The sequence below is a fragment of the Eleginops maclovinus genome, chromosome 10, assembly GCF_036324505.1.
Source record: "Eleginops maclovinus isolate JMC-PN-2008 ecotype Puerto Natales chromosome 10, JC_Emac_rtc_rv5, whole genome shotgun sequence".
In the NCBI taxonomy this organism is placed as follows: domain Eukaryota; kingdom Metazoa; phylum Chordata; class Actinopteri; order Perciformes; family Eleginopidae; genus Eleginops; species Eleginops maclovinus.
The window spans coordinates 13,642,239-13,669,979 of NC_086358.1; the positions used below are offsets into that span (position 1 = coordinate 13,642,239).

Below are 27,741 nucleotides of genomic sequence, written 5' to 3' on the forward strand. Positions count from 1 at the left end.
ACAAATTCATCCAGTGGAGGAGGTGCAAGCCCATGTAATATTTTAAAAATAAGACAGGCATCTAGATAATGTAAAAAACTGTCAAAGCTAAATAAATTATATTTTGTAATGATATGACAGTGGTGGTAACTGATAGGTTTTTGATCTAGTGTTTTTAAAGTTTGCTTATAGAGGGTTTCTATTGGTTTAAGAGTTGTCATGTTTGCTTGGGACCAGCTTGTGTAGCAGTATGATATGTGAGAAAAGATCATGGCATGCATAAAAAGTTTAGCTGCCTCTGTTGTTAAGTATGGCCTTATATGTCTAAAATTAGCCAGATTATATCTGATGGTATTAGCCACCTTTTTAACATGCTTTTTAAAAGTTAAGTTAGAATCTAGGATGATGCCAAGGTATTTAAAATCAGACACAACCATGAGCTTTTCTCCTTTAATATAGACATCAGCCTGTGGTGCACTTGAGGATCTCTTAGAAAAGAACATACAGACTGTTTTATTAATGTTAAGATGTAGATATGACCTTTCTAGCCAGTCAGAAACATGTACCAGTGTTTCAGTTAGTTTTGCTGCAGCCTGTTGCTTGTTTTTGGAATGCACATAAAGAACGGTATCATCTGCATACATCTGTATATTAACAGAGGGACAAACTGAAGGTAAGTCGTTAATGTACAAGCTAAACAAGATAGGGCCCAGTACTGACCCCTGGGGTACACCAATATTACAGTCCAGATATGATGAATAAGAATTACCTATATGTACACTCTGTTTCCTGTTAATAAGATAGGACTCCATCCATTTCATGGCCTCAGCTGAGAAGTTAAAATAAGATAATTTAGATAAAAGGGTTTCAGGTCTATGATGATAGTACAAACTAACGCAATCTCAATAATGACGAGCAGACTACAGATAAGTTTGCTAACCTCACTTTTTAAAAACGCCAAACTGCCAAAATTTTACAAAAATTGCCGAAAGGTTTTTTGTTGGTGACTTTTTGGACATGACCATCATAGCTCCCCAATTTACACCGTATAGCGGTAAAGTGCAACTAATATACATTTGTTTGCACCTGGGAAGCATGCTGAAGTTAAAGTGTCACAGGAATCTGTTGAATGTTTGGTTGCCGGTACTCTGTAGCCACATTCTGAGTTAATGAAAACGCAAGAATTCTTAGTTGGAGGTGATTATACACTATTGAAAACTTAGTTGTGAGTATAACGAAGGCCTAAGCTAATACTTGTAATTATACTTGTACTTGTGTTAACAAAAAATTTGAAACTCATTAGATAATACCGCTTTATACGTTCGCACCGCTATATCTTTTGTTAAATAGCATCTTTCGGCATTTCTAAAAGCAAAATATATTATATATAATACATAATATTATATATATATTGGTTAAATAACCCCCATGCCTGATAGGGAGTCAACTTAGACCTGGTGGGCCTTGAAATAATGGCAGGAACCCTGACAGCAGTGAGAACCTTTTGTAATTTAGTTTGGTTAACTTGTTGAATATGCATGTTATCGAGTATTTCAGCAATTATATTTGTTTATTTCAATTAAGCAAAAATATAATACATCTGGAAAGGGTTTTCTCCGTTCCCAAGGCCTTCAGGTGACTCAGCTCCTCTGTAAAGGCAAAACAAAGGGGATGGGCTGTTTTGACAAATAAAAAATCCAAAACAACCACTTTTCTGAAAGCACGTTTCTCCCAAATGCACAGCTTGGGCCGGAACAAAACATTTTTCTTTTCACGCATCTGACACTGCCGTCCGTCTGCTGCCTGGCTCGGCTTAGCTTGATGCATCTGTTTGTGAAAAAAAACACCTGCATATCTCTCTCCCAGCTGAATTGCTCAGAAGTGCTGCCAAGTAGAACTGGACAGATGTGGGGACTGGATTTGCTGCAGACAACTCCATCACTCTCCCACTCATCCCTCTATATAAATCTCTGTCTATCACGCCTGCTGCAGTTGTCCTCTGAATCCCATTAGTTTTTGTCTGCTGCAAAGGGCATTGGGGAAGGGCATTTTGAAGATGAGGAGAGGAGTGAAAACGTGGAGACAAAAGGGTTGCTGCTGCTCTACATGCTGTGCGCTGCAGGTCAGGCGCAACATGTGTGGTCCATCATGCCTTGACGTATTCTCCTCTTATGCCGTGGCGCATATCCATCCCCACGTTAAGCTAATGATGTGTCTTCTCCTAAAAACGAGCTTTCGTTCAGCAGGGCACTGAGTCACAAAAGAAGTCAATGAGGACGAGCTAACATAGACCATTTCCTCCAAACCACTCTCGCCTCTGACCAAATTCTGCATCACCATCAAATGTGGTATTTTTCTCTCGTAAAGAGCGGTCCAGAGCGGGAAAGTGATGTCCACAGATGTGTTTACGGATGTAAGTGAGATATAATTAAATTTCCTGGAAATGTCTAATCTCTCTGACTCCTTTGTTGTCTTTCTCAGTCTGTCTAGTTCTCATGCCACATGAACACATTTTAATTTGAATGTTTGCTGGCGAGTAGAATGCCAAAAGAAGATCTCTAACTTGATATATACAACATTGACTTTTTCTCCTTCACTGTTTCACCCCTTCCTGCCTCTCTCTGTCCAGGCTGATTTCTCGAGTTGAGTCATGACGTACAGTTCAACATCATAAACTGCACACATGTCGCCATTCAGGTTTATGAGAACTTCTGCCTGACTTTTATAGGTTGGGCCATAACATTGATAACATTGTGCTTGTCAAGTTAATTGCTAAAATGTGGCAATACTGCTACAAAGAATCAGACAGGGTAAGAACACGAGTAGTCAGTCAATCATACAGGTTAACAAGACAGCACTTGGCAACCTTTTTTGGGAGAAAACATGTTTATGGTTTTATCGACTTACCGTATTTGTCCAGTCTCGGATGCCTGTGCATTGAATGATTATTTGGGTGCTATCATTTTCTGTTGACCTCCATTATTCACTGAAGCTCCAAATACAGTGTTTTTTAGATATCTGGCTACACTTGTTTACAACCTTTCTGATTTGTTATGTGCACATTGCTCCATCAGACCGATGCCACCATGATGGTTTTATTTTATTCAACTTTAAAAAAATAACTTTTGGGTAACAGCTCTAGAAGGGTTCTGAACAGTTACTATGGAAAAATTATAATTTATGGAAATACAAGCACATTTCAAACCCAAGTAAATATTCATCCATTATTTATTTATTGTTTAAAACTTCAATTTTTAATGAATGAAGATAGTATGCTTTTTTTGTTGAGAAAGTTAAAATGTTTGTATGTTCGGTTGAACTTTTTTGTTGATAAATGGAATTCTACCAAAACGTTTTTCTTTATAATTAATACCAAATGACATACCAGGAAATACATCGGATGTTATAGCACAATGATTTATATATTTGAGAGTATTATAATGGAAGTTTTAATCTTGTATTTTGGATTAAGAAACATTTCCTTACATTTAGATCCCAGATTGCTCGTCTCACTTGGACATGTTATGAGTTTAGTTATGAGGCCTTTTTTTCCGTCCCTTTTGGAAACAGTAGAGTAATGAGCTGTTTGATCACGTGAACCAGACGTGTGAGATGAGAACATGCCACCATTAACACCGCTCACCCGTAAGCCCGCACAAAGGCTTGGGCAATGAGGTGATGGATTTCACATTTCTGTTACACACTCTATTTTTGAGTCAGTAGGTTTGGCTTTCTCACTTTGTGCTGGTAAAAATGCACTTTGGCACTTATGGGGTCCCTTTGGGATAATAGAAGAAACCGAGTTTCTTGTTACGGTCTTGTGAATTTGACAATGACATTCCTCACATTATTATGCTCTATTAAAGACATGATTACTTATCGTATGTTGGGCCGCAGCTCGGAAAAGTGTCCAATCGTTTGACCTGTATATTGCTTCTCGGGGCCAATAACTAGTGTGTTACATTCTTGGTTATTTCCTTGGCTTGTCACTTGGTACATATTAAATATTGGATGATGAAGGGTGTGCGCGGTTGGAAGGGAGTGACTACAAAGGCATTATTCTGTGAGAGAGACAGAAAGGGGGAATGAAATCCATGTTTGGACCGAACCAAAGCGCGGTGTTAAGCAGAGCAGGAGACGAGAGCCCGCTCAACTGGTTCAAGTGTCTATAGAGACAACCTTTTGGACTGTTTTGAAATGATGTGCGAGGCAATAAAAGTCAAAGATACGGTGTATGGTTCTGGTCATGGTCATTTAAACCGCCTCTCCCCTCACTTCCCTGTCTTCTGCTGGAGCATGGAAATAAAAACACATCTACTTTGACAGGAATGTGCGAGTGATCAATGCCAAGAAGGTGTGTGAGATAGTTTTTTTCTGTTTAACACCTAACATGCTTTGTTTTCAATTAGTCTAAATGTCTAATTGCAGTTGAACTGGAATAATCAAAGTTTGAATAGTCAATCGAAAATATAAAACAGATATTAAAACAGCCCTTTACTCAGTTTGGCATAGTGTTGGAATAGTGTCAGAATTACCAGATTACCAGTAAGATCGTGAAATTGAACCCTAACATGACCAATGAAATGAATGCTTACAAGTCATAAGCATGAACATCTTTACAATCTTTGGAATTCATTATATACTTCAAAATAGTTTAATTGTATCGTGACCGATCGACCAAAACGGTCAATACCTGTAGAATTCTCTATCATGTCCTTGGCATTCTGCTCCAATCCCATTGGTTCATATTGAACGTACATCTTTAAAACAACAAAAAAATATAGAGATTATTATTTCAGGCTCAGTCATTTCCTAAAACTTTTTTGCTAAATTTGCTAAAAATGTAGTTTTTATTGACAGTAAAACCATATTAACATATCACTAGACCTTACCACTGATTTTAATAACAAAATACACCTTTTGTATCATTTCAATATTCAGCTGTAAAATAGGTCCTCGGAGGAAATGGAAAAAATTAGCAAAAACATTCCGTTGTTGAATGAGGCGCGATCACTTATTCACAATGCAAGGAGTATTTACAGCTGAGCGAGACCTGGGTCCAAAGAGCATGTGTAAATCTCATTAGCTGTATATCCAACTGTCCTTGCATTGCAATTACTGAATTATATATGTGAAATTAATCAGAAAAAGGACTTGGTGTTTGTGCGAGGGGATTAATCTTGTCCTTGTTACGCCAAAGGCAAGGGGCATTATTCATGAACCCTTCATTTCTCACTTCCCCCCTACTGGAATGAGAAATATAACTCTGGGCCAAGAGCAAGCATTTACTCTCCAACTCCACAGACCCTGACAAAACAGAGGTGTAATTATGTGAAATTATTGATATAAACAAACTGATGAATGGCCTTTGCATTCAGTGTGTATATGTGTTTTAACATACTGTACTTGCATGTAAGCATGTGCAAAGGTGCATTTTTGTTAGAGTAAAGTGGGTGTTTGGCCTTGAGCTGCTGCACAAATGAGTGAATAGAACAGGTCTTTGTTTAAGTGAGAGACATTTTGAGTAATTTAATGTGGATTGGGGAGCATTTGTATTTCTGAATCAATACAGAGTAAATATTATTTCAGATTGAGACCCTTGTTAGACAAAGTAATGTTTTTGCTCTTCGAATGAGGTCTTCGAATATGAATAACATCAAGTCAAAAATAGTTGAAAAAAGGTGAAAGGAGGCATTCGGAACAGGCCGTAGCACTTAATTGAAACTGGACTGCTCTCAAGAGAAAATGTCAGTGCCAAACGAAATCTGCTTGGCAGCAAAGAGGAACAGTTAGGGAATCTTTAAGGGACCACAATCCATTACGGAGAGTAATAAATGTCCTCTGGAATACACACATCATTACAGAGTGGGATGTGACCATACTCCTGCAAAGACTCATCCTCATTTACGTGCCTATAAGCTGAGCTTTTACGAGGACTTTGTATAAGTTTGTGAAACTAAAGCCCAACGTGTGCCATGAGATTCCTAATCTCCGTGTATCGAGTTGTGACTGGCACGAAATTCCTGGGAACACAATGTACCACCACCTGATTCTCAGTTGACTTGTTGAATTTTTCAATTTCCTTTTTAATGGTAAAAAAAAATGGTTCCCATTTCCTTCCCACGGCATGGTGAATATACACAATGAGCTCACTGCAGTTCATATGTACCTGTGCTTTTACTCCACTTACATTCACTTCAATCCTGGTGATATATTCAAACCTGTAACAAATTACTCACTCCCCCACTGCCCGGTGGACGACAGAGGCGTCTTGTTTCTGATTGGTGGGCTGGGCCCTAATTTGTCTTTGACACCCAGCGCTGGCCAGCCAGTAGTGCCATTCATCTCACATGTCACCGGCAGACATGCTGTGATGGGAGAAGTCTGGTCCTCCTTACAAGGTAAATTCTTTGTCTCATTGTCAGGACCCACCACTCTGCCTAGAGAATCTGCAACAAAAAAAAAGGTCCAGCTGTTGTACCATGGAGAACTGGGCCCAATATTTTGGATGCAGTATTGTGTTGAATGGTGACATCTACTTGATGAATATGAACATTGGCCATTGTAGAATGTCAACAATGCGTGACATTTTGAGTCACGAGGTATTTGAACGACACGCAGCGTTGAGTGATGACCAGTCAGTCATCCGTGGGACGACCATAACATTTAATGAGGCATATTTCCCTCATACATCAACATTTTAGAGTCACACAGGCTTGTATATTGGATTTGTATTGGATTTTTTCAAGTTGAGGATACAATCTGATTCGGCTCAATATGGGGTAAGGTAGGGGTGGAAATATGATGCTCATTCAGAGGAATTTCTTTGAATGTTGCATTACCAAAATATAAATGGTCCGTTGTATCTGTATGCAGAGCATTACTAAGATGTCACATTAGGACCTGTATGGTGTCGGGGCTTTGACCTCATGACCCCATGGCCCCTCTCTGTCACCCAGTGTAGACAGTTCGCCCTTTAGCGGTTTCCATGATAAATAAGTCAAACCAAACAAACCCCAGGCTCAGTGATGCTGGACTGCTCGCCATCCGACCGCACTCTTTGGCAAAAAAAAAAAAGACTGGGAGAAAAAAAAACAGTCGCCGAGCCATTTCTCTGGTGCTCATTACGTTGTCATGATAATAATATATGTTTTAATGACAACCTTTAAAATGACTTGAGAGAAACCTCCGCACATCCCTTTTGTTCTTATATTGAATTGATCTGGGATGGTCACACAACAGCTCACCAATGTCTTAAATTACTTGATCCCACAATGTTCAAAATGTGTCCATGCCCTGAGTAGCTACATCAAATGTGGCACTGTCTCGTACCACTTCATGAGGAGATGGCATGGCTTCACATGTACGAACTGAATATACAAATGATATAAAACAAATTCAAACTCTGCCTTTATCCCTTGTTAATCTTAAGGCAGTTCAGTGTGTCTGTTGAGCAGTATCCATAAAGGATTCTTTGAACCTTTTCCTGGTGGGAATGACACATTTTACCCAAGCATATTTTACAGTGACTTTTATAGGCACACCTGGAAATTACCCCTTAAGAGTCACAAATTGAAAGTGTTTAAAATCTCCTTAGCACCTATCAACGTTGCCAAACAACATTCCTGTTGAATACTAAATAATGTCCACTCAATTTGTGCCTGACCTCCAAGTAAAAAACTGCCTTTTTCCTCTGTTTCAAACTTTCTGTCTCTCCTCATTCTCACTTTGTCTCTGTGCGAGGTGACCGAGACAAGCTAAAAGTTAAACTGCCCTTCCTGTCTCTTTATGCATCTACTTGGCACTGATTCTTCTGTCGACTTTCTGCATGCTATTAAAAGACAGGGTTATCTATCCTTTTAGTTGAGCCAGAGGAGTTTATGGTCACAGCAGTCCTTTTGGATCTCTGCCACAGTGTTAGGAGTCTGAAAGTCTCCTCACTCGCTTAGACTTTTACAGAGAGAGAGAGACAGTGACAGAGAAGAGAAGTGCACGTTGACGTCTTGTTTTTCAGCGATGGCCAAAATGTCTTCAACACTTTAAGGCCTTTTATATAGTTAGCTCTGGACTGAGACGCTTAGATACATAAGGTACACCAACCAGAAGGCTTAATGCCGCTCTATGAAAATATGTAATACTGGTAAAAAGAATCAGATAGTGTAATTTGTACGACAACGAAAACAAACATGCAACATGAATTAGAGGCTTAATGGGTTTTCCATTAATCTCCATGGCCCGCAGCCCTATTCATCAGTGGTTGTTGTCATCACCATGTGTGCACTGTATTAAGCGAAGGGCTCTGGTGTCGCTACACTGTGGAGCTGCTGATGGCTGAGGAATGATAAGTGGAGGGATAAACCTTTGTGGGGGTACACGGCGGGAAAAAGACCCTCGACCAACGCTAAGAATCCAGTTCAAGACTTCAGAGGTACACAGAGTCCCATTCAAAAGCTCTTTCTGCCATATAATCCTAATTTAGAATATATAGAATTATATTTTTTTCGTGTGCACAGGTGGCTTAAGACGTGATATGTCCCTCACAAGCTTACGGTAACATATGACAAGTTACTGAATTAAGTCGGTTGACTGAATTCTAGATAATGTGGTGATGGTAAATCAGTAGTTCAATATTTTATCAAAAATACCTATATGCTCTCTTGGCTCTGGAAAATGTATACGACTCAATGTGACAGAGCCAGCAGTCAATTAGCTTAGCTACGTTTAGCATACAGTGTCTAAAGGTAACTAAATCCTCCTTCCACTGTTTTAATCAATACAAAAGCCGAAGTGTAAAACCGAGAACTGAGGATGTTAAGGTAATTCAACTACAAGATTATTTTTGAGATGCAGAGGAGCTAATGTTTTGATTAGTTAGTGGTATGCTAAGCTAAGCTAACTGAGCTGTAGCACGAGAAATCTATTACTAAGACCCAAGAGTGGTATATATCTTTCCTATAACTCTTAGTTTTTCCAAAAAACATCCTACTAAACTAATCCGAATCCAATCCAAATCCATGTTGTTGTTGTTGTTGTTGTACAGCAACATACAAAATATTGAATCCAATAGAATTCAGTCATTATTGAATCCAGCCAATGAAAAGTTATATTTATGATGTTATTAGAGAAGGGCATGGAATTTTAACAGTACTTAAATAAAGCTGAATAATTAAAGCATAAACTGTTGTTTTTTGGATTGATTCCTTGCTCTGGATCATCACTTACTCTAATTAGCTGATACGTTGAGGAAAGTTCTTTCTCCCTGTCGGATTTTATCCAATTTTTCTTACCTATTTTGAAGTTAACTTGCAAAGACACAGACTTGAAAAACATTGATTAGAAATCAGATTGATTGTTTATGTTAATCAGGATATTCAAGAGCAAGTGAAAAGCCACAAAACGCCTTACAAAATGTATAATTGACTGTTTTTAACTAACTTCTTGGTTGCCGATAAGGAGGCGATATCTCACAGTAAGATTAAAGTATACTAACTCTACTTCATGTTTTCTCTCCAGGGCTCTGTTTGTACTTCAAAGGCTCATATTTACACAGAACATTTGCTTAACTTGAGGATGCTGTGTGTGAGGCCCAAATCAGAATTTACAAAGCTTTAAAATATATTTGAGAGAAGCAAAAGATGTCTAACTGAAGACCTGAGTTGTTGTTTTTCATACTATAGCGGATCATCTTCCTCTGAACGTGCCAGGTCAGCCTTTCCTTCACTCACACTGCTAACAACTTCTAATCCCGGTGCTCCCACGTGAATTCAAGCACAGCTGGAAACAGGATCTCTTGCATCTCTTTGGTGCATACTTTTCCCCGTCCACATCCCTTTTTACGTTCTGAAATGGTGAGACGTGCACATTATCAATTCATTCCACTCAGAGCAATGCCAACAAAAGCAGTTTAAGGAACTTGACTGTCTGTTGTCATTGCAGGGAACTGCATTAGAAAATCATTTAATTGGCATTCACTCTCAACCCTCTCTTTTCCCGCTCCTGCTGTTTGTTTGTTTGTGCTGTTAAAAGGCCATGTTGCCATGGCACCTATCTATGTTTTCATTGGCTCCTTTATCATGCGGCCATTCACCACTTTGTGGTTCTGCAGATATAATTTCCTTTTATACGGCTGATTTTATGGTTTGCTTTGCTCTTTGCTTCACCTTAAGGGGTTGTTTCACCAGAAAGGGATCGTGGTTCTGTTTGTGAACTGGCTGGAAAGTAGGCAGCAGGGGAGCCTAAAATAATAAATTGCCATTTGAGACCTTCAGATCCAGGTCATAGAAGTGACTGCATCAATGAATAGAGGTTAAAGATGTGTTTGCTGGCCTTACACTGAGGATAATTCAAACCTCCCAACAATCGCTGCAGGGTGTTCCTATAAGAAACATGTCTGAACAGATTTTCAGCCCAAGATCGGATCCATGACCATTTCTAATCAATATTAACCTTGAATTATTGTAGTTTAACAGGAACAGCAATGAAACATTCAGCAGAAACCTGAATAGTCAATATGAAGAAGCTCATCAGGTAGCGTCACCAACTGGACGCTGCTCATTTGTATTTTTGTCATTTTAGCTAACAGACTTGTAAACCATGCTAACGTGCTAATAAGCCAAGCTAAGGTTGACTAGAAATGAAATTGTAAAAGGTCATGGAGTCTTTTTATCTGAGGTCTCCCATTTTGTAGCGTTAGCATTAACTGAGGTATTGCGCACTGCTCATTTATTTTTGAGTTATTTTGTGTTAATGCAAAGTGTGCGGTCCTGCTTATTGATTGAATTGCCTGTGTGATTTACATATTTAAAATCTCTCATAATGGTTTCCCAAGTTTTTTAAATATATTAAGATTTTAAAATCCTTTACCAGCCAGCCTTCTACATATATGGCACTGCATCATCTCTAGTTGAAGCATGTTTTTTTGATTATTTGGTCCAAAAAGGAATGATACATTATTACCTCTTATAGTCCCATTCACAGATGTTTTACAGATAAACAAAATGTACATTTTCGGCAACAGTCACCCTGCATCATATATATCATGGGGAAATTAAATTCTGGTAATTGACAGCAAGTTCATGAGTCACTTTTCCGTGCTTTTGATTGGACAAAGACCAATGGTTTTAGTGTATGTACCCTTTAAGGCTTTACACACCATCTCATTCTTTCATCTTCCACTACATACAAGTCCATGACCTGCCCGCTGCAAACATGTACTCTCTTCTTATGCCTTAGGCCCTGTTAGCACCTTTTTCATCATCACGAACATGTTTATATGTGCAAGTGCTGTAGCCACTGACCTACAGCAGATTGTTTACTTATCAGAATGGGCATGACAAGTGATTCTTATCCTTCACTCTGGTCTTGTATATTGCACAGTGTGGTTTGATATGTGTTATTTTTTGCCTGCGGGTTTGAACCACTCGAATGATGAAATGCCAGTGGGCAACGTTAAAATAAATGTTAAAATGATAAGAACATAGAAAATAATTAAAGCTTTGAGTTTTATTTCTGTTGGCTTTCCTGCAAGGTCACATTATTTGCAGAGCAATATGGAAGTGAATGGCATATGTGGCACGCCAAACTGATAAACAAAACGTTTTTTTCCCAAAACTAACATCTCGTCCTTCCGTCGAACCCTCGGGAACAAGCACAATGTTGACAATGGAACAAGAGGTGGATGTGGCACTCTTCCTTCTCATAGCGAATGAAAACCGCAGACATCACATCAATGTTCTTGAGGAGAATCCAAGGGCTTGCCATGTTCCCCTCAACATTGGCAGAGCTTGAACACTGCGAACAGGAACTTCCTGGCATGGCTGTGTTATTGTTGCGGAGGATGAAGAGGGTGTGAGCCAGGTATACAAAGTTAGTTCAATAAAGCTTGGACCAAAAACAGCAAATAGATCAGGGGAGGATTGAGAACAAGCCAAAACCTTGTCTGGGAATGCCCTATGAATATTTTTTTCTTTCAGTGTATATTCCGTGCTTAAATGAATATTTGCAGGTATGCCTAAAGAATAGCAACAAATGGATAAACTGTGAAAAGACAAAGCGGTAACTTGTGATCATTTCCATGAAAGCCCCTATGGACAATGATGTTCATTGCAACCCACATAACTGTGGAATGCGGAGAAGATAGGACAGTTTACAGTATCACATTCGCTTCCCAAATCTCAGGTTTGATGGTTCAACCATGCCAGCAGATTCCTGGAATGTATTTCTTTCCATGTGGGAAAACTTAACCTAACATGAGATTCGAGGGGTATTTGTTTTCACCTACTGTCACGTTGACGGTTAAGCCCATTCGGGACAGATCAACCGCGATGCCAAGATCCGCCTTCACGACTTCATGCCACTTGAGAGACGATTCCAGAAATGAACACTAAACTGAGTGGAGGCCACTAAAATTATTCACATGCATGTTTTGAGTAATATTGCAGGCGCCTGTTTTTGCGTGGATATCTCGACATCTCCCAAGTGTTTTTCACAACACAGTGATCCCAGATGTGGCCTTTGTGCTGTCGTCCAGCCCGGCACTTTCACTCTAACCAGCCTGGGACACCCGCCACTGTTTTGGTTCCTAAGAATCATGGGTTCTCCCTTTAAGGCAACGCGCTGTTTATATGTTCTGTGCCAACTGGATCTCTGATTGCAGGCCACTGGTTTATTTTAATTAGCCATGGAGAGCAGTTCCGATGGATTTGAGTGTGACTCACCCCTTTTTCAAAACATTCGTCTCCACTGTTGCACTTTGAGGTTTGGTTTCATTTCAGATTAGTGAAAAGGAGCGGCCATCCCTGATGTGTGCCATTGATCTGAATGTGTAGCTGTGTGAGTATTATATATTTGTATGTGACACTAAAGGAAAGTGTAACTCTTGCAAGGCTCGCCATGAAACTGGAATTAATGAGACTCAGCACTTCTCCTAAAATGTTTTTTACAGTTTAAGCTTGTATTTTGAGATTTTAAAAACACTCAAATTGTTATTTGTTGGCACGGGAAAAAAAATCTACATTTTTAATGGCATGGAGTCTTTAATCAAGTTTTAAAAAAGTCCACAAGTCTGCAAAAACATCTGGTTTTCTGTTGCTGACACAGGAATTGTGCACCATCTAATAGACTCAATTTTACATCCAATTTACTGCACTCAAGATGGCCGTCCAACTCTTCCACCACCACCAACCTTCACAGTCACGACACAGTGATATTAAAATGTGCTGATTCTGGCATTTCCAAAGAATGTGAAAAACAAAAGTGAAAGAAGACACCTGTTCAAGTGAGGAAATAGCTCATAGGAAGAAGAAGTAGAAACGTTCAATAAACAGACCTAGATTTCTAGAAGTTATAAGTGTGTATCTTTGCTCTCTATTCAATGCTAAACACAAATATGTACTCAAGATTTTTGTTTTGCCGTCAACAAAATGCATTTCTTTTCAAATGAAACAAAGTGGCTATTTTTATATTTTCTGTTCTTTTCTCTTTTGTCAGCAAGTGACAACTAAATTGTCGGTTGATGGTATAACATTGCCAACTATGTTATTTTAAAATCTTAGCTAAACTTTTTATGTAGAACATCTAAAAAATATGTTATCTCATTGCAAGAAAACTATCAATGATCAATGGACCATCACAAACCTTAGAGTTTACAGTAGATTTTAAAAGAACACTTTTTTCATATCTAATCTTCAAACCCAGACAAAGGAGACCAGAACTATTGAATCAGAGCTGATACTTCCATCGGACAGCACTGAAATAGCTATAATATTATATATATATATATATATATATATATATATATATGTATACATGTTTTCATGATTTTACAAATCAATTTCAATTTTGAAAGTCATTACTTTTGTATTGTCCGAAGACACTCAGTTTGGAACAGAAAGTAAGTAATTTCTACTTAGTGCTTTATAAGGAAATCTACAGTAGTTTACTCAAAACATATTTGATGCATTCAAGTTGCTTCAAACTTGTAGGAAAGATGGCTTTTCATATAGCCACATCAAAACACTCAGTACAAAAACCTAGACACTTGCAGACAAAAAAGTGTGGGCTGACATTTCCAACATGTATCATGATCTCAGGCTTCCGTATATATGCAGTGGTTTGGTGTTTGGAGGTTGAACTTGGTAACTTTGATTTCATCAGCCAAAAGATAGCAAGTGATACCCTTTATTCTTCCTCTAACTTTAATTTTATGATTTATCGCTACCTCTCTGCAGCATGTTGTTTAGACCGTTTGCGTGGAACACCACCATATAACAAACCAGCCAACTTTCCATTGCAACCACTAAACATGAAATTCCACTTTTTCACAGCCTATGAGAGGAGCTGTAACTAAATAACGGTCCTATCCATCACACCTTCATTGTGCCCTGCGAACTGTGAGATATTGTGTGGGAAAGACGACTCCAGCAATGTCTTCTTAATTCATTCGTTTATTGTTGAAGAAAAACAGCGCACTAAGCCGAACGCCTCGGCAGAGCACCTTTTAAACACTCGTAACTGTAAAAAGCTGCAGCTGCATGAGGATCAGTTACATTCTTTATCTCACCTTGTAGAGCTTTTCCCAACGAGAACTATACATTCTCCAACTTGCACTGCTTGACAGCGGCCTTTTGTGTATGTTTTTTATCTCCTCTTTTACACATTGGATTCAAATTAATTTCCTCACAGCTGTTAGCAGAGGTTGTAGGAAAAAGTTGGGTTGTAATTACTAAAAGTCTACAGGGGGAAGTTACATAAAACACCAACGGGTTGAGAAAGTAGCCAAAACCAAAGAGTCATGGTTCTCTAGAGAAAGAAAAAAGAAAAGTTACTGGCAAACACATTTATGAGTAATGGCCAAGAGTTGTCTGGTATAAGCAGTAATTCTCATTTAATTATAAAGTCTCATAAACACCTTTTTAAACATGTAACAAAAAAAACCTGAACGTAAATAGCACGTGACCAGCAGCCAGAGAGAGCGCTCACTAAAAAGGAAGAGATTTTTGGACAAAACTTATTATTCACTAGCAAAATGGAAATATTTTTTTAAACACTGGATCCCAAGAAGTGTGAGGTATAACACAACCTTTTATTTAATCAACAAAAAAAATACACATGTGTATTTTGGAGAATCTGTTCATTCATATCAGTCGGCAAAATCACCATGATTTCTTGGGGAACGTTGCCCGTGTTCATGTCAACTCCATATCCATTTCACACTTTATAAGATGCATATCAGACATGTCAGTCGGTGCCAAACAGATGTATCACATTGTGTCTTATTGCAGTTGGAAGGATGTGAAGAAGAAATATTACAGAAATGTTAAACATAGCGAACCCAAATGTTACGAAGAGTCGTATCATCCATTAAGCCTGAACGGAATGTCTTTTGGGTCAATTACCAAACAGGTTTTATTTGTTTTAACTACCAAATTCAAATAATAATTACATGATAATAATGCAACAACTCAGGCAAGAAGTATAATAATAAGAAATAAAATAATGTGGCAATGCACTGAAGAATGTCAGCAGTCAGAAAGTACTTGCCTGTCGTACTGCAGCACTTTTCAATTCCTGACTCATCCAGCTTGGCACATTAAAATAACAGCCTACACACTGAAACAATTATGAGAATAATATGGGGTGTTTTAACAGCTGTAGACTGGGGGTGGGCAGGGTGAGAGGCTGTAGGATTCAATGAATCGTGGAATGCCAAGAGAGGAGAGACCTATCAGGGAACCAGAATACTGAACATGTTAAAATTAAACGCACCACAAAGGTGCAGATGTCTTGTACCAATAGAGAATTCAATAAGCTGAGATGATTCATCCAGACACTGACACATCTTTGGCACAGTGGTACCGGTATAAGTTTTGTTTATGAATAATATCGTGTGAATCTATTGCATTATGACTCCTTTTTGAAGGTCAGAGTTTCTGCTCTGAGTAAAAGATTAATTGACGGTTAGATATTCCCATATTTTGAAAATGTGGATATGCGTGTTAGGTAATCTATATCTGCTGAATATAAAGCTAACTTAGGATGGCTGGAAAGAGGTAAACTCGAAGCCTCGCTCTGTCAAAAAGTTTAAAAAAAGGTGACTCTTGACAGACTGCTACAACCATTGTGCTGAAGGCATTAGTAGGCTAGCATTTTGTAGCCTTGCTAGCTTTTCCCCATGTGCTATAGAAGGGAGTACAGAGAAGAAGCATATTACGAACTGTCCTTAAAAGATAACTTTCTAAGACAAAGAGAAAAAGCTGTTAAGTGCTCGAAAGCTTGCTAGAGGTAGCACTAAAAACACTGATTATATGTAAACAATTTTACACCAGCATTTCCTTATTACCTTTACAGGTGTTGTGAAGTTAGGGATTCTGTTTAATGTGATATCATGACACGTGCAGACTATTTGGCTGAAACACACCTGAAAAACGTTTCAAATTTAAATAAATAACTTTTGACGTTTCAGCTTGAGGTGTGCTATGTGTTTTAGCCTGAAATGTGTGCGCATAAGGAGACAGTTTTTTAGGACGGATCAATTTTGTCTTTCACCTTTCCCTCCTGCTGATTATTGACCGGTCACGGAGTAAACTGGCTCTTTTCCAGTAACAATTTCTTAGGTTCCTAAACGCTCATCTTGCTCCTACAACTGCCCCTTTGGTGTCCATGACTGATACTCCTCTCACCACATGGGCCCCTGGGAAAAATCACATAAGATGCTCCACTCCATGACCCAAAACATCTGCTGCTAATATGGGTCAGAATTTATCCCCAGGTCCCGTAAAAAAAGATCCAGCACATGACAACTAAATGAAAAACAGAAATGGCATGATTCAACCTGGCTGTGTGTTATTTCGCAGCACTTGTATCAACATGCGATGGATCCCGCTGAGCTGTGAAATATTTAAGCTAGGACCCCCGATGGTTCTCCACGGCTCCAAAAAAGGTACTTCCTAGGCCAGGGTCATGCGAGGAGAGAGAGTCAGAACCCCAGAGAGTATTGACTGTACAAACAGCAGTCAAATTATCGTGTCTGGAAAGTGGCTAATGTTGTGACTGTTATAGGGTGGGTTAAAGATAGTGAATCCAGCTGCAGGGTAAAGAGAAATGAGCCTTTTTGAACATTTTTTTAGTATTTTAGGGATTAAGTAAAGTGAAGTTGAAGTTTGGAGAGGGTATAACCTCCGGGGAAGACTATTGGGCCCAATAATGTACCTTCTTGACTAATGCAAAGTGAATGACTAATTTTTCTAACAACAAAAATTCACCAGCAGCATCCAGTTCAAAAATTCAAGCTGCAAAATATCCCTACTTGTATGTATGTGCATGCATGTGCAATTGCTTAGCCCACAAGCAATGGGGGTCCGTTTTTCTTATCAGGAAACAGGACTTCTCCAAACAGCAAGAGCTCTGCTGGTATCAGGATTCACAGAGGGTAAACATCTGTACTCGACATGAGCAAAATAGTATGTCAGACTGTGATTAAGTGCATGACTCAAACTATGAGAAAAGCGCTGATAAAGATGCCCATTAGCGGTCCTGAAGTCTCTCTCGTACTGTCGGTGTGTAGCTAAGCGTTAAATAGAAACACTTGTCATGGATGTGGTATTGTAGCGGGTAACTTACTTGCTGTATGTGACAAAGCAGAAAAATGCTTTTAAATGTCTCTTCGAGATATCTAGAAGAATACAATCGGATATAGAGCCACTAATCCTCCGCTGCATTGAGCCCACTTAAGTGTTTCTTCTTCTGTGGTGCATGCAGGCCTTTGTAGTCCAGTGTTACAATTAATTTTCTGTTCGTTTTGTGTCAGGAAGTAGAGTCAGATGTCGTAATTTATTTTTTTCGCCTGTGAATTGCCTTTTTGTTTCAAGGTGCCACCACCACCAACCCCCCCGATCCACTCAGACGATATGCGTCTACTGACCTCTAACTAGGGAAGTTTTATGCAGTTGACCTATGACACCTACGTCTCCGCATTTATGTCTGAGAAAATAGTGAAATTATGACACTTAACACTGTCGCCTACATGTGTCTGGAGCTGCTCTGTGAAGACTGGGGGCCATTGAGACCACAGGTCAATCCATGACACCCTTCTCTCTGGTTTAATAGTGATGCACTGAGACACATTCACACTGACATGCCATGAAAATCCTAATAAATGCCATATTCCAATGGATTTTAAAGCCTGTTATTAAAGCAGTTTCAGACTGCAGTGAAATTCCTCTCTTATTCCTTTTAAGAGCATTTAATTATAGTTATGGAGCTGAGAGAAAGGCGGTATTTTACATTAGTTACAAGATTATTACTAATTATTGTGAGGTCATTTGGTTAAAGCTGGACATAATCTTTACAAAAACACACAGAAGAGATGAAAGTCAAACTGCCAACCCATGGATGATTCAACACTGGCCACTGAACGTCTATGAACAGGTCTAGTGGGCCACCCAGAGGACAAACACTCAAAAGTCATTGCTGTCTCTTAATGGCACAGAACCATCCAACTTTACATGTAATATATGCCATAGCCTCTGGTGGCAAAGCCCCGGTGTTTGATTTTGTTTGTTTGTTTTTCCATAGGTCTTTTGTATGGAATAGGTCTTCCAGATAGAAAGTAATCTCTTTGCAATTATCCAAACACACTCCATATGTCACGCTGTAAAAACAGATGGTCACAAGGTACAATCAGTGAATTCACAAATGAGGAAAAAAGTGAATCATGAACAAAATCAAGAGCGGGAGAAAAAAATCCAGTCCGATTACACAATAGCTCTTTATATGGAACTTGGCATTTTTTACATCAATTCAGGTGTCACCTCCACAGCCCATATCAGCTCTGTCTTTGACAAGTGTTAGTACTGAGCCATCTGTGAATCAAAAATCATCTGTTTGGGGTTAGTTTTGAACACGAATAAGTAAAAGTCAGCTTCTTTGATCATCTTCATGATGTGTGGTCACAGTGGTTTTGCTCTTTCTGGCTCAATCAAAGGGCCCTTGAATGCGACGAGGTCCAACTCCACAAAACAAGAACCTGCCCGCCTGCAGAGGCACCAATCAATGAGCAATCAGATTCCCTCTTATCTATTTGGCTCGGCTGGATGTGGATGTTAATCAGTCCTGTATCTCAGTAATGGTGTTCCTGTTAATTGCCTCCCTTCGTTCTGGCTGTATCCCCTTTCGCTTATGATCGCTATCTGCAAATGAGGTCAGAAAGGCATATGGATCTTGTTACTGAATCCTAACAGGGGACTTTTGGGAAACACTTCTGGCCGCGTGGTCTTGCGTTTAAAGCAGTTCTTAGATTAAGGAACTTGTCGTCGCTCCCATGTGTTGATGTCACTGCTCTGTTGTTTGTTATGATCCGTGTTTAAGCTTCAGCTCTCAAGTGGTCTCTGGTATACAGTGGGAAATATTGCTGTATTTTAAAAGCGGTGTCAAGAGTAGATTTTCCATAATATGGGGGAGGGGGGGGGGGGGTTAGACACTGTTCTTATCCCAAGTCGTTCCCCAGGAGAATGGTGTGATTCGCATATTCAGTGAGCTTTCGCGTCTAATATGACTCTCGTTAAACCTGGTAACGGTGTGATATCTGGACAGCTCCAGGGAAGTCAGCCACCAGTCTGACTGACATGCAAATACAGAGAAAAAATAATAAAACAGATTAAGATTTGGTTAATCAGAGTCTTTGCCATGCCTGGCTCAGACGGACATGGCCTGGAAAGAGGCTTTCAGTCAAAATCGAGTTAAGGGTTTCAAACCTGATGCTGTCACCGCATGACAAAAATTAGGAAAATTATTTTGACAAATCAACTATGATGCAAATATGCCCCTTTGGGTATGGAGATCGATGTAGAGCAAAGGTCACCCAGGTCATAATGACTTGGCTGTGTCGCCTCCAACCCTTAAAACACTCTTTCATGGAGAGAGGGTTAACTGTCATTTCTTTCAGGCTTCTCCTCATGCATAAATAAACCTGTACCCTCAGCTCCCCAGCAACCCTTTGGCCTGCTCAAGGGAGCAGAAGGTCTAAGAGCATTCCTCTATGAAGACTTTCCCTTTTCGAACTTTGCTTTGATTTTACGCTTGTTATCCCCCCCGCAGCTCGCCAGTCCGGGACAAGAGACTCCATACCTGATGAAACAATGGGGGAGCTGTGCTGCATGGTGAAGCTAAGCCCAGCTCGGGGTGCCAGGAGGGGTTTGCATTGTCTGCCTACGTCACACTGCAATAAGAAAAAAGGGGGAGACCATTATCCCCGGTTTTCTCCAGACCAAATTAATTAGCAGCTCCTGAAAGAGGGATTCTCCAAAGTGGGACGTCTTAGCCAGTCAGTTCTGCTCATAAGCCTTTGTTATTCACGGGTGCCCAGCTGTTGTGCTGCTGCTGTCAAAGCAGAGGACCTTCTCCCTGATCTTCAACCTCCTCGCCCCTAATGATGCCCTCCAGGCAGCGGGGCTAGAGGGCAGGTGGCAGGGTGAAAAGGTCTCTCTGGATGGGACGGACTCCTCACTCTGAAGACTTCACTCATCTTTCTGAAGCATGGCAGAAGGAAAAAATCCTCAAAGATTTTTTGTTGCTTGATCAAAGAAGGAGTGTTTTTCAGGATAACCCATCAAACAAATAAAAGCGTGGATGTATAACCTTTATGTAAAACAAAACACAGCAGGTGTTAAGAGGCAAGCATAGTTTATGATACAAGTTGGAATCTGAGAAACAAAAGCTTAAACAGCTATTTTTGTAGAGTTGATTACAAAAAAGATCTATTAATATGGGGGGAAAAGTCTCAAAATTGTTTAAAGGTGAAAATCCTACCATGTATTTAACAAATGTGGATGCAATCAAACTAAAGATGCAGACTACATAAAATATGCATAAAAATGTGTTTCGCCATGCTTTTATTCACATTAACTACATATATAAACAGAAAATACATTCATTTATTCATTCATCTTTAAATAAAAGTTCTAAAAATACAAACTTACTGCTGGTAAATAATGAAACTACAAATGGATGGAATCTAAATAGAGTAAAATAGAATAAAAGTAAAAAAATATGTAATAATTAAGGGTCCTGTTACAGCCAGAGGTGATACAATACTGACCCCTAGTGGAGCTTTAAGGAAACATAATGTTTAAAAATATGAAAACTAACAAAGATGTCCAGAACACCCAGCGTGCGGTGGGGATAGAGTTCTGCTGACACATTAAATCATTATAATAATAATAATACATTAGCATCTGTTGGACACTTTTTGCTCACAGTTCTGCATCAGATCCTTTTTGGCCCTACAATTTCCAAGTTTTCTTCACTTTGATCAGCCTGAGCCCTCCCTGCTCTCTGAATGGACTCACAAGGCTAATCCTGGGCAAGCTGGTGCCAGTTTTCTTGGAGCGCTCTGGAGTAGCCAGTGATCTCATGAGCGTGCACTCAGGAGCCTGTGGCCCCTCTTTGGCACTGAATCCACCTGCTCGCTTAAATGTGTCAGCACTGTGGGGCTGTGCTTTTTTAGGACATAAACAGGTAGGGCGTCTCCTTGTGGTGTCAGGGGCGGTGGAGATGGCTCTGCCTTGGATCTTGTTGGTCATATTTTGACTGACATCTCTCTTTAAAGTTGGAACGCAGGTTTTAGCCCTCCTGAGATGAACATCCTGAAGGCTGTCCCAAAGCTGAGAATACTGAGACGTGTCGAAGCCCCAGGAATCTCGCAGCCGGGCGTTGCACTCCATGTTGATGCTGACTTCATCCCTGCACTGCGCCTTCTGGATGGCATTGACTTTTAGGAGGATGGAGTCGCGGGTCAGAGGATGATGAAGCCCCCTCCTCTTCATCCGGTCACTCGTTGCCTTCTCACTCAGCATCACGGACGGGTTAGTCTCACAGCGATCTCTGGCTTTAAAGGAAAAGTTGCTGTTAAAAATCTGATCTTTAAACAGTATCTCCAGTATTTTTGTCACATGCTTGAGGACAGTGGCATCTTAGTGCCATTCAAGGTACTGGAAAAAAGTAAGTACAGAGCTGAAAGAGGGCGGTAATATAGGGTTAGGGTTAGTTTTATTATATTCTCAGACTTTATCTGATTTATTTCTAGTTCATTTGATTTAATTTTTGGTTGGGAAATATACTACTGTAATCTGGGAAATGTCCTACTTTTTTCTCTCAGTATTACCACCTCGCCTAGCATTTCATTATTTCTTTATTTATTTTACACACATGCCTGTTATAAACAATGATCCTTGAGTGTGCTTACCTTGTGCTCGGTATGTAGTGGTGGAAGGCAGTAAGCGGGTGTGGTAAAGCCGCTCAGCTCTGTCTGACTTCTTCTTGTTCTTCTGTGCTGTGTGATCTGACCCGGCAGAGGTGAGGGGAAGCTTTCTCAGCGAGGCTGCCGGGTTCTCAGAAACCAAACCATCCTGAGTCCCAGCATCGCCCTTGCCTCCCTCAGCTGACTCTGTGTATTCCCAGAAAACTTTGGCAAACTGGTACAGCTTCACACTTGACGTCGCGTTCACTAATATTCTAATGCAGGTAGCAGAGAGAAATGATTAGAGACAAATGTTACATCAGACAACACACTAATAAAAACAAACATCTGACTCACTGGTGGTCATGGTAGTGCAGAGACAGTATTCGGCCTGTTTCAGCCTCTGCCGTGATCTCTCTCAGGCAATCTCCGGTGAGGAAATTAAATATTCGAATCTTTCCATCCACACAGCCAGTAATGACACGCAGGTAAACAAGAGTCATAGATTTTACCTCCCTGCAGAAAAATCAAGAATTAGGTTTATTAGAATATAACTGTGTTTGATAGTAGGACAATTAATTGGAATTTGCAGGAGGTGCCCTATTTATTAAGGCAAATTTGTTTCATAATAAAACTGGCATACAAAACATACTCTTCCGACTTAAGAGAAGAATCTTTGATAGGGATCTCAAACCGTGATTGTTTTAATATATTTATCAATACCAATTTGAAATATAATGCAAACATGACCAGTCCCCTTTTATATTGTGAATCATTCAGCAATAGGAATAGTCAAAATAATAGCAATTGTACTTTTTCCAAATCGTTCAGCCCTGAGAATACTCAAATTGAAACAGCAATCAAATAGCAAAATATACTTTAGACAGTGTATTCCTATATTATTTAAAGTGAAAATGTTAAAACCACTTCATGGGTAAGTTTCTTGCTTACTTTGGGTGGGGGAAGGTCATAAGACACTCTTTAACCTCACAGTTTAAACTCCAGGCCATGACCTGCCCGCTCGTGTCTCCAGATAAAAAATGCCATTCGTCGAAGAACAGGCACCTCACTGAGCTTTTGTGGCCATCAATCACCTAAATATAGAAAAGAACAAAAGGCAAATATATTACCAATTGTTGCTGAAATACAGTTTGACAAAGGTTAATATGTTACTCCACTAATAAGTCTCACCCTCAGCAGCGATGCGTTCTCCATGTCCCATATTTTGACAAATCCCCGATCACAGCTGCTGAACACCGTTCTCGTGTTGATCCTCACACAGTGAACAGGGCTTGCGTGCTTGAAAATAAAATCCTCAAAAATCTTCCCTGTGTGTAGACTCCACACTGGCAGGGTGGGAGTGAAGTTTAGCTCACTTACATACTGTATATAAGTGAACTGTATATCATATAGCCCAATATCACACATTTGTCTAAGCAGGGCTTTAGAGTTTGAACAGAAGATAAAACCCTCTGCCCTTAGACCCTCACAGCAAACAAGGAAAAACTCCCAAAGAAAACCCCACGGTTATTTAGGAAAATACTGTATGTGAGAAAAACCATCGGTAAAGCATCAGGGGAGTGATTGATAAAAATAGATTAAAAAGTTAAATAAAAGTACAACATAGAAAATCCAAATTTCCAAACCAAACATATCAGTGAAAAAGTTTTAAGTTAAGTTAAAATCTGAGTTTCAAAATATAAAAAAATACAGTATGTTCTTGTAATTGTCTGTGAATCCAAATGCTAATTATACAAAACATGATTGCATAAAAAAACAAAGCCAACAATAATGCATTTCAAACAGTAGTGTTTGTTTCTGCATGAGTATACATTATCAAGATAACTCAGTAAACTTACTTCTTGGAACGGGTCATTGATAAATATTTATTTCTTAAAAATAAGGTATTTGATAGAAGATGTGATGGAATAACCATAGGGCAAGCTTTTCATTTTAAGCTATGATTTACTGAATCCTATGTAACAATGATATGCCTCCTTTAAATGCTGCTTACCTTTTACGAAACAGTCTTTAGCTCCTGAGACAAGACGATCGCCGTGGACATCCAGGCAGTGAACAGTGCCAGTGTGACCATACAGCATCATCACACACGTGTCTGTCTTCAAACACCAACACCTACACATAATCAAATCTCTGTCAGTCACAGGGCAGATTGTATCATCATCAAGCCTCCTCCTCCTCCTCCTCCTCCTCCTCCTCCTCCTCCTCCTCCTCACCTGATGCTGGCGTCGCAGCTGGCAGTGATGAGCAGCTCTCTGTCCTCGCACAGCAGCACCGCCCGGATGCTGCCCACATGGCCCTTCATCACCGACACCACCTTTGTTACTGCCGCCACATGAAGCAGATGCACCACGCGGTCCTTGGAGCCCGTCGCCATAAACAATCCACCTCTGTAGTCCACCACCCGATGAGGGTCCTCTCTGAACCCAAGCACAAACAAGTCATGTTTCATTCCAATGAGCAGGTTTTAGGAAAACTAACTGAACACACTTACTTGTCCAGCAGCACCGTGGTGAAATATGCACCACAGTAAACATTTCGCTCCTCCATCGGCACCATATTGGCTTTGATATTGGCATAAGCAGCTTCAAATGGCTTGACCTGTTAAAAACAAATTTCAAAAGTGTTTATCCTCAAATCGATTTCTGGTACGAACAAATTAGACCTATGAAGCTATGTTGATCATTTATTTACCTTTTGGACACTAGCATGAATAGTCACTTTATCATCATTCTTGATCGGTACAGGAACTTCAACGATGTTGGCGTAAGTGGAGCTGACTTTATTCATACCTTTACCCCTCTAGAACGTAAAGAAAAAACATAACTGCCATTGTGAGTTTAAATTAAAAAAGAACATGCCACAATTTTTACATTAAAAGAGGTTTTGCTTTTATCATTATCAGCAAAAACTTTCCAAAAACAAATCCTGTATGCACAATTAAGTATTTATATGTAAACATACACATGCTCCACCTTCATCATTGCCTTAATTTGATCCTGAAAGTGTCCTCTGAACTTGATTTCCTCCATGGTTTCCTTTGCGAGGTGCTGCCAGGATGGGCAAACCTTCTGGCAGCGCCTCAGAGAAATCTCATCTAACAGACCTGGTGGAATAAAAATGTATACAGTAAAATGTCTGCATGTATGTAAAATATCACTTACAGGAAGTATCAAATGTTAAGTTAATTGTCATTACTTTGTTTGTATGTGATATTGTTCCTTTTTTACCCGCAGACAGCGCTCACTGGGATTTGTTTTTCTTGCAACAAGGGCGACCCACTTGAATAGGGTGCATTTAACAAGAGCGTTGTTTAGCAACTTGTTTGCACCACCATAGAGACTCACTTTGCTGATCTCTACAAACTCTGACACTCACTTAACATAACACTGAACTCATTGTCTTCCTTACCAGCTTTCTACCAGCCTTAAGAACTTAAAATGTCATATCCTTTCATCTTCAACATTTGGCAGATTGCTTTTGTTAGTTCTACATATCTTTTTATTCTGATTAGTTTTCTGGCATTCTTTCTATCTTCATTTCATATGTTTTACTAATCTTGATGCCTGCTCCTGTATTTTGTGCTATTTTATTTGGTTTGTTTCGTCTTTAATGAGTAATAATGTCATTATGTCCAGTTAAAAGTCACATAGTCAACTACATATGCTACATGTATAATATTATATTCTATAAAAATAACATACCAGAAAAGATTTAAATAATTGAAATATGTCAAGAACACAAAGCTAGCAGCTTGCTAACATTGCAACCTGTAAGTTGATGGTAACCAAAGTACTGCCTTTCATTTCATTTGTGTTACTCATGTGTTGACTTACCTAATATCCTCTTGGACAGATCAACAGGTAGGCAGCTGATGAAGTCTCGATACCGGCTGACTCCAGACACAGACTTTGAGGATCCGGGCACCACCATGAGAGCGGGGTCCACCGAGTCTTCATCACTGTCCCAATCATGCTGACTGCTACTAAAACTCCTCACTGAGAAGGAGCAAAAGATTATCAAATGGTAAGAAGTATTTAATTCAAATAAACAATGACAAATATTTTGGAGCAAATATATAAATATAATATACATAACCATTATGCCTTTATGATTATACATGAAGTGAATTATCAGTAATGAAACAACGCAATTGCTTAATGACACTTCATTGTATGATGTATGTTAACGTACTTTAGATAATTCATATTAACTGTATACGTCCCTGTCAAAATTCTATTTAGCAATTTAAAGTACTCTACAGACCAAATGTATATTACTTTTTTATATTAATTTATGTTGATAGTTAAACCCTAAATATTTATTTAGATTCTCATGCTCTACTTTTTTATTGAAAATATTTAACAGGCATTTTGAGGGGAGCCTTAGATTCAATATGTCCAATGCACAAGACAGCTTAACAGTTATTGTTGTGCATATAATAATAAAAAACGAAATGAAAAAAACTGAACTGTGCAGCTGTATGTATGCATTTTACTGGCCTCTAGCGGTAGACCGGGGAAATTGCAGTTTAGGAGTTGCAATAATAAGTAAATTAAACATGTTGTTTTTTACCATTATATTGTAGAAAACCTCGTTTTTGCCTGACCAGAAGCACGCTGGTTAAATTAGACAACATGCGCAGTAGTTCCGTGTCACAGAGTGAGAAAAGCCGGCAAAGGTAGCGGGATTTGATCCAGTCCGGGCTTTTGGTGAACCAGTCCCAGATCTCATGCAGGTCCATCCCGAGTGGTCTCCCATGAAGCGCACGGCCTGAACCGCCACAGGGGAAATCCTCCCCTGAGGTCGGGCTCCTTGACCTGGCGTACGTGAGTAAAGTCCACGATGTAACACCTAACACACTCTGGATGCTTTCCAACACTTGGATGTTTCTGCATCGTAACAGCAGCTCCACCAAGAACCTCCTCTTGAATTCATCCGACACGGTCCACAAGCACCGGGTGGAGGCAGGGGGCATGGGGGCAAAAGCGCAAAATGGACACATCCCGCACATGGAGAGACATGCCTCTGCCTTTTCACAGTCCAGATCGCATGCAGTGACACTTGTAGCAAATTTAACGGACTTCATCTTGACGCTATAATAGTTTGTGGTGCTCTCCGTTGGCTACGTTGTTGCCACGCAACAGTTGTTTTTGTAACTCCTGAAATTGAGCATCTTTAAACATCATTCAAGAGGTTGCCTTGGCAACAAGTTCCACGCGCCAGCAGGGAGCTGATGCTCAAAATGCAATAACTACGTTGTTGCCACGCAACAGTTGTTTTTGTAACTCCTGAAATTGAGCATCTTTAAACATCATTCAAGAGGTTGCCTTGGCAACAAGTTCCACGCGCCAGCAGGGAGCTGATGCTCAAAATGCAATAACTACACATAAATAGAGAAAGTAGAAACTATGAATAATACTGATTATAAGACGTTTATAAAACTCATAATACTATAGTAAAAAATAAGCTATACAAAGAAAAGTAGGGAGATAAAAAGTAACGCT

At 39.6% G+C, this 27,741-nt stretch overlaps 1 protein-coding gene across 1 annotated transcript; it reads right to left on the minus strand.

Moving 5' to 3' along the window:
• Positions 1-19,449: 19,449 nt before the first annotated feature.
• Positions 19,450-27,323, minus strand: fbxw10 (F-box and WD repeat domain containing 10). The gene is made up of 14 exons (XM_063893698.1): positions 26,810-27,323; positions 26,071-26,232; positions 25,210-25,340; positions 24,918-25,036; positions 24,729-24,836; positions 24,451-24,654; positions 24,228-24,349; positions 23,405-23,559; positions 23,165-23,307; positions 22,571-22,729; positions 22,220-22,488; positions 21,324-21,862; positions 20,054-20,194; positions 19,450-19,596 (listed from the first exon to the last, which is right to left on the minus strand). The coding sequence occupies exons 1-14, from the start codon at positions 27,321-27,323 to the stop codon at positions 19,450-19,452; spliced, it is 2,913 nt and encodes a 970-aa protein (XP_063749768.1).
• Between the last annotated feature and the right edge of the window lie 418 nt (positions 27,324-27,741).

What these genes read in the sequence shown, in the direction of transcription:
- fbxw10 (XM_063893698.1), bottom strand. Translation starts at nt 27,323, where the DNA reads ATGAAGTCCGTTAAATTTGCTACAAGTGTCACTGCATGCGATCTGGAC. An exon ending in AGCTGCGACGCCAGCATCAG is followed by an intron (nt 24,350 to 24,450) that starts GTGAGGAGGAGG and finishes GATTATGTGTAG; the next exon opens with GTGTTGGTGTTTGAAGACAG. An exon ending in ATGACCTTCCCCCACCCAAA is followed by an intron (nt 22,730 to 23,164) that starts GTAAGCAAGAAA and finishes ATTTTTCTGCAG; the next exon opens with GGAGGTAAAATCTATGACTC.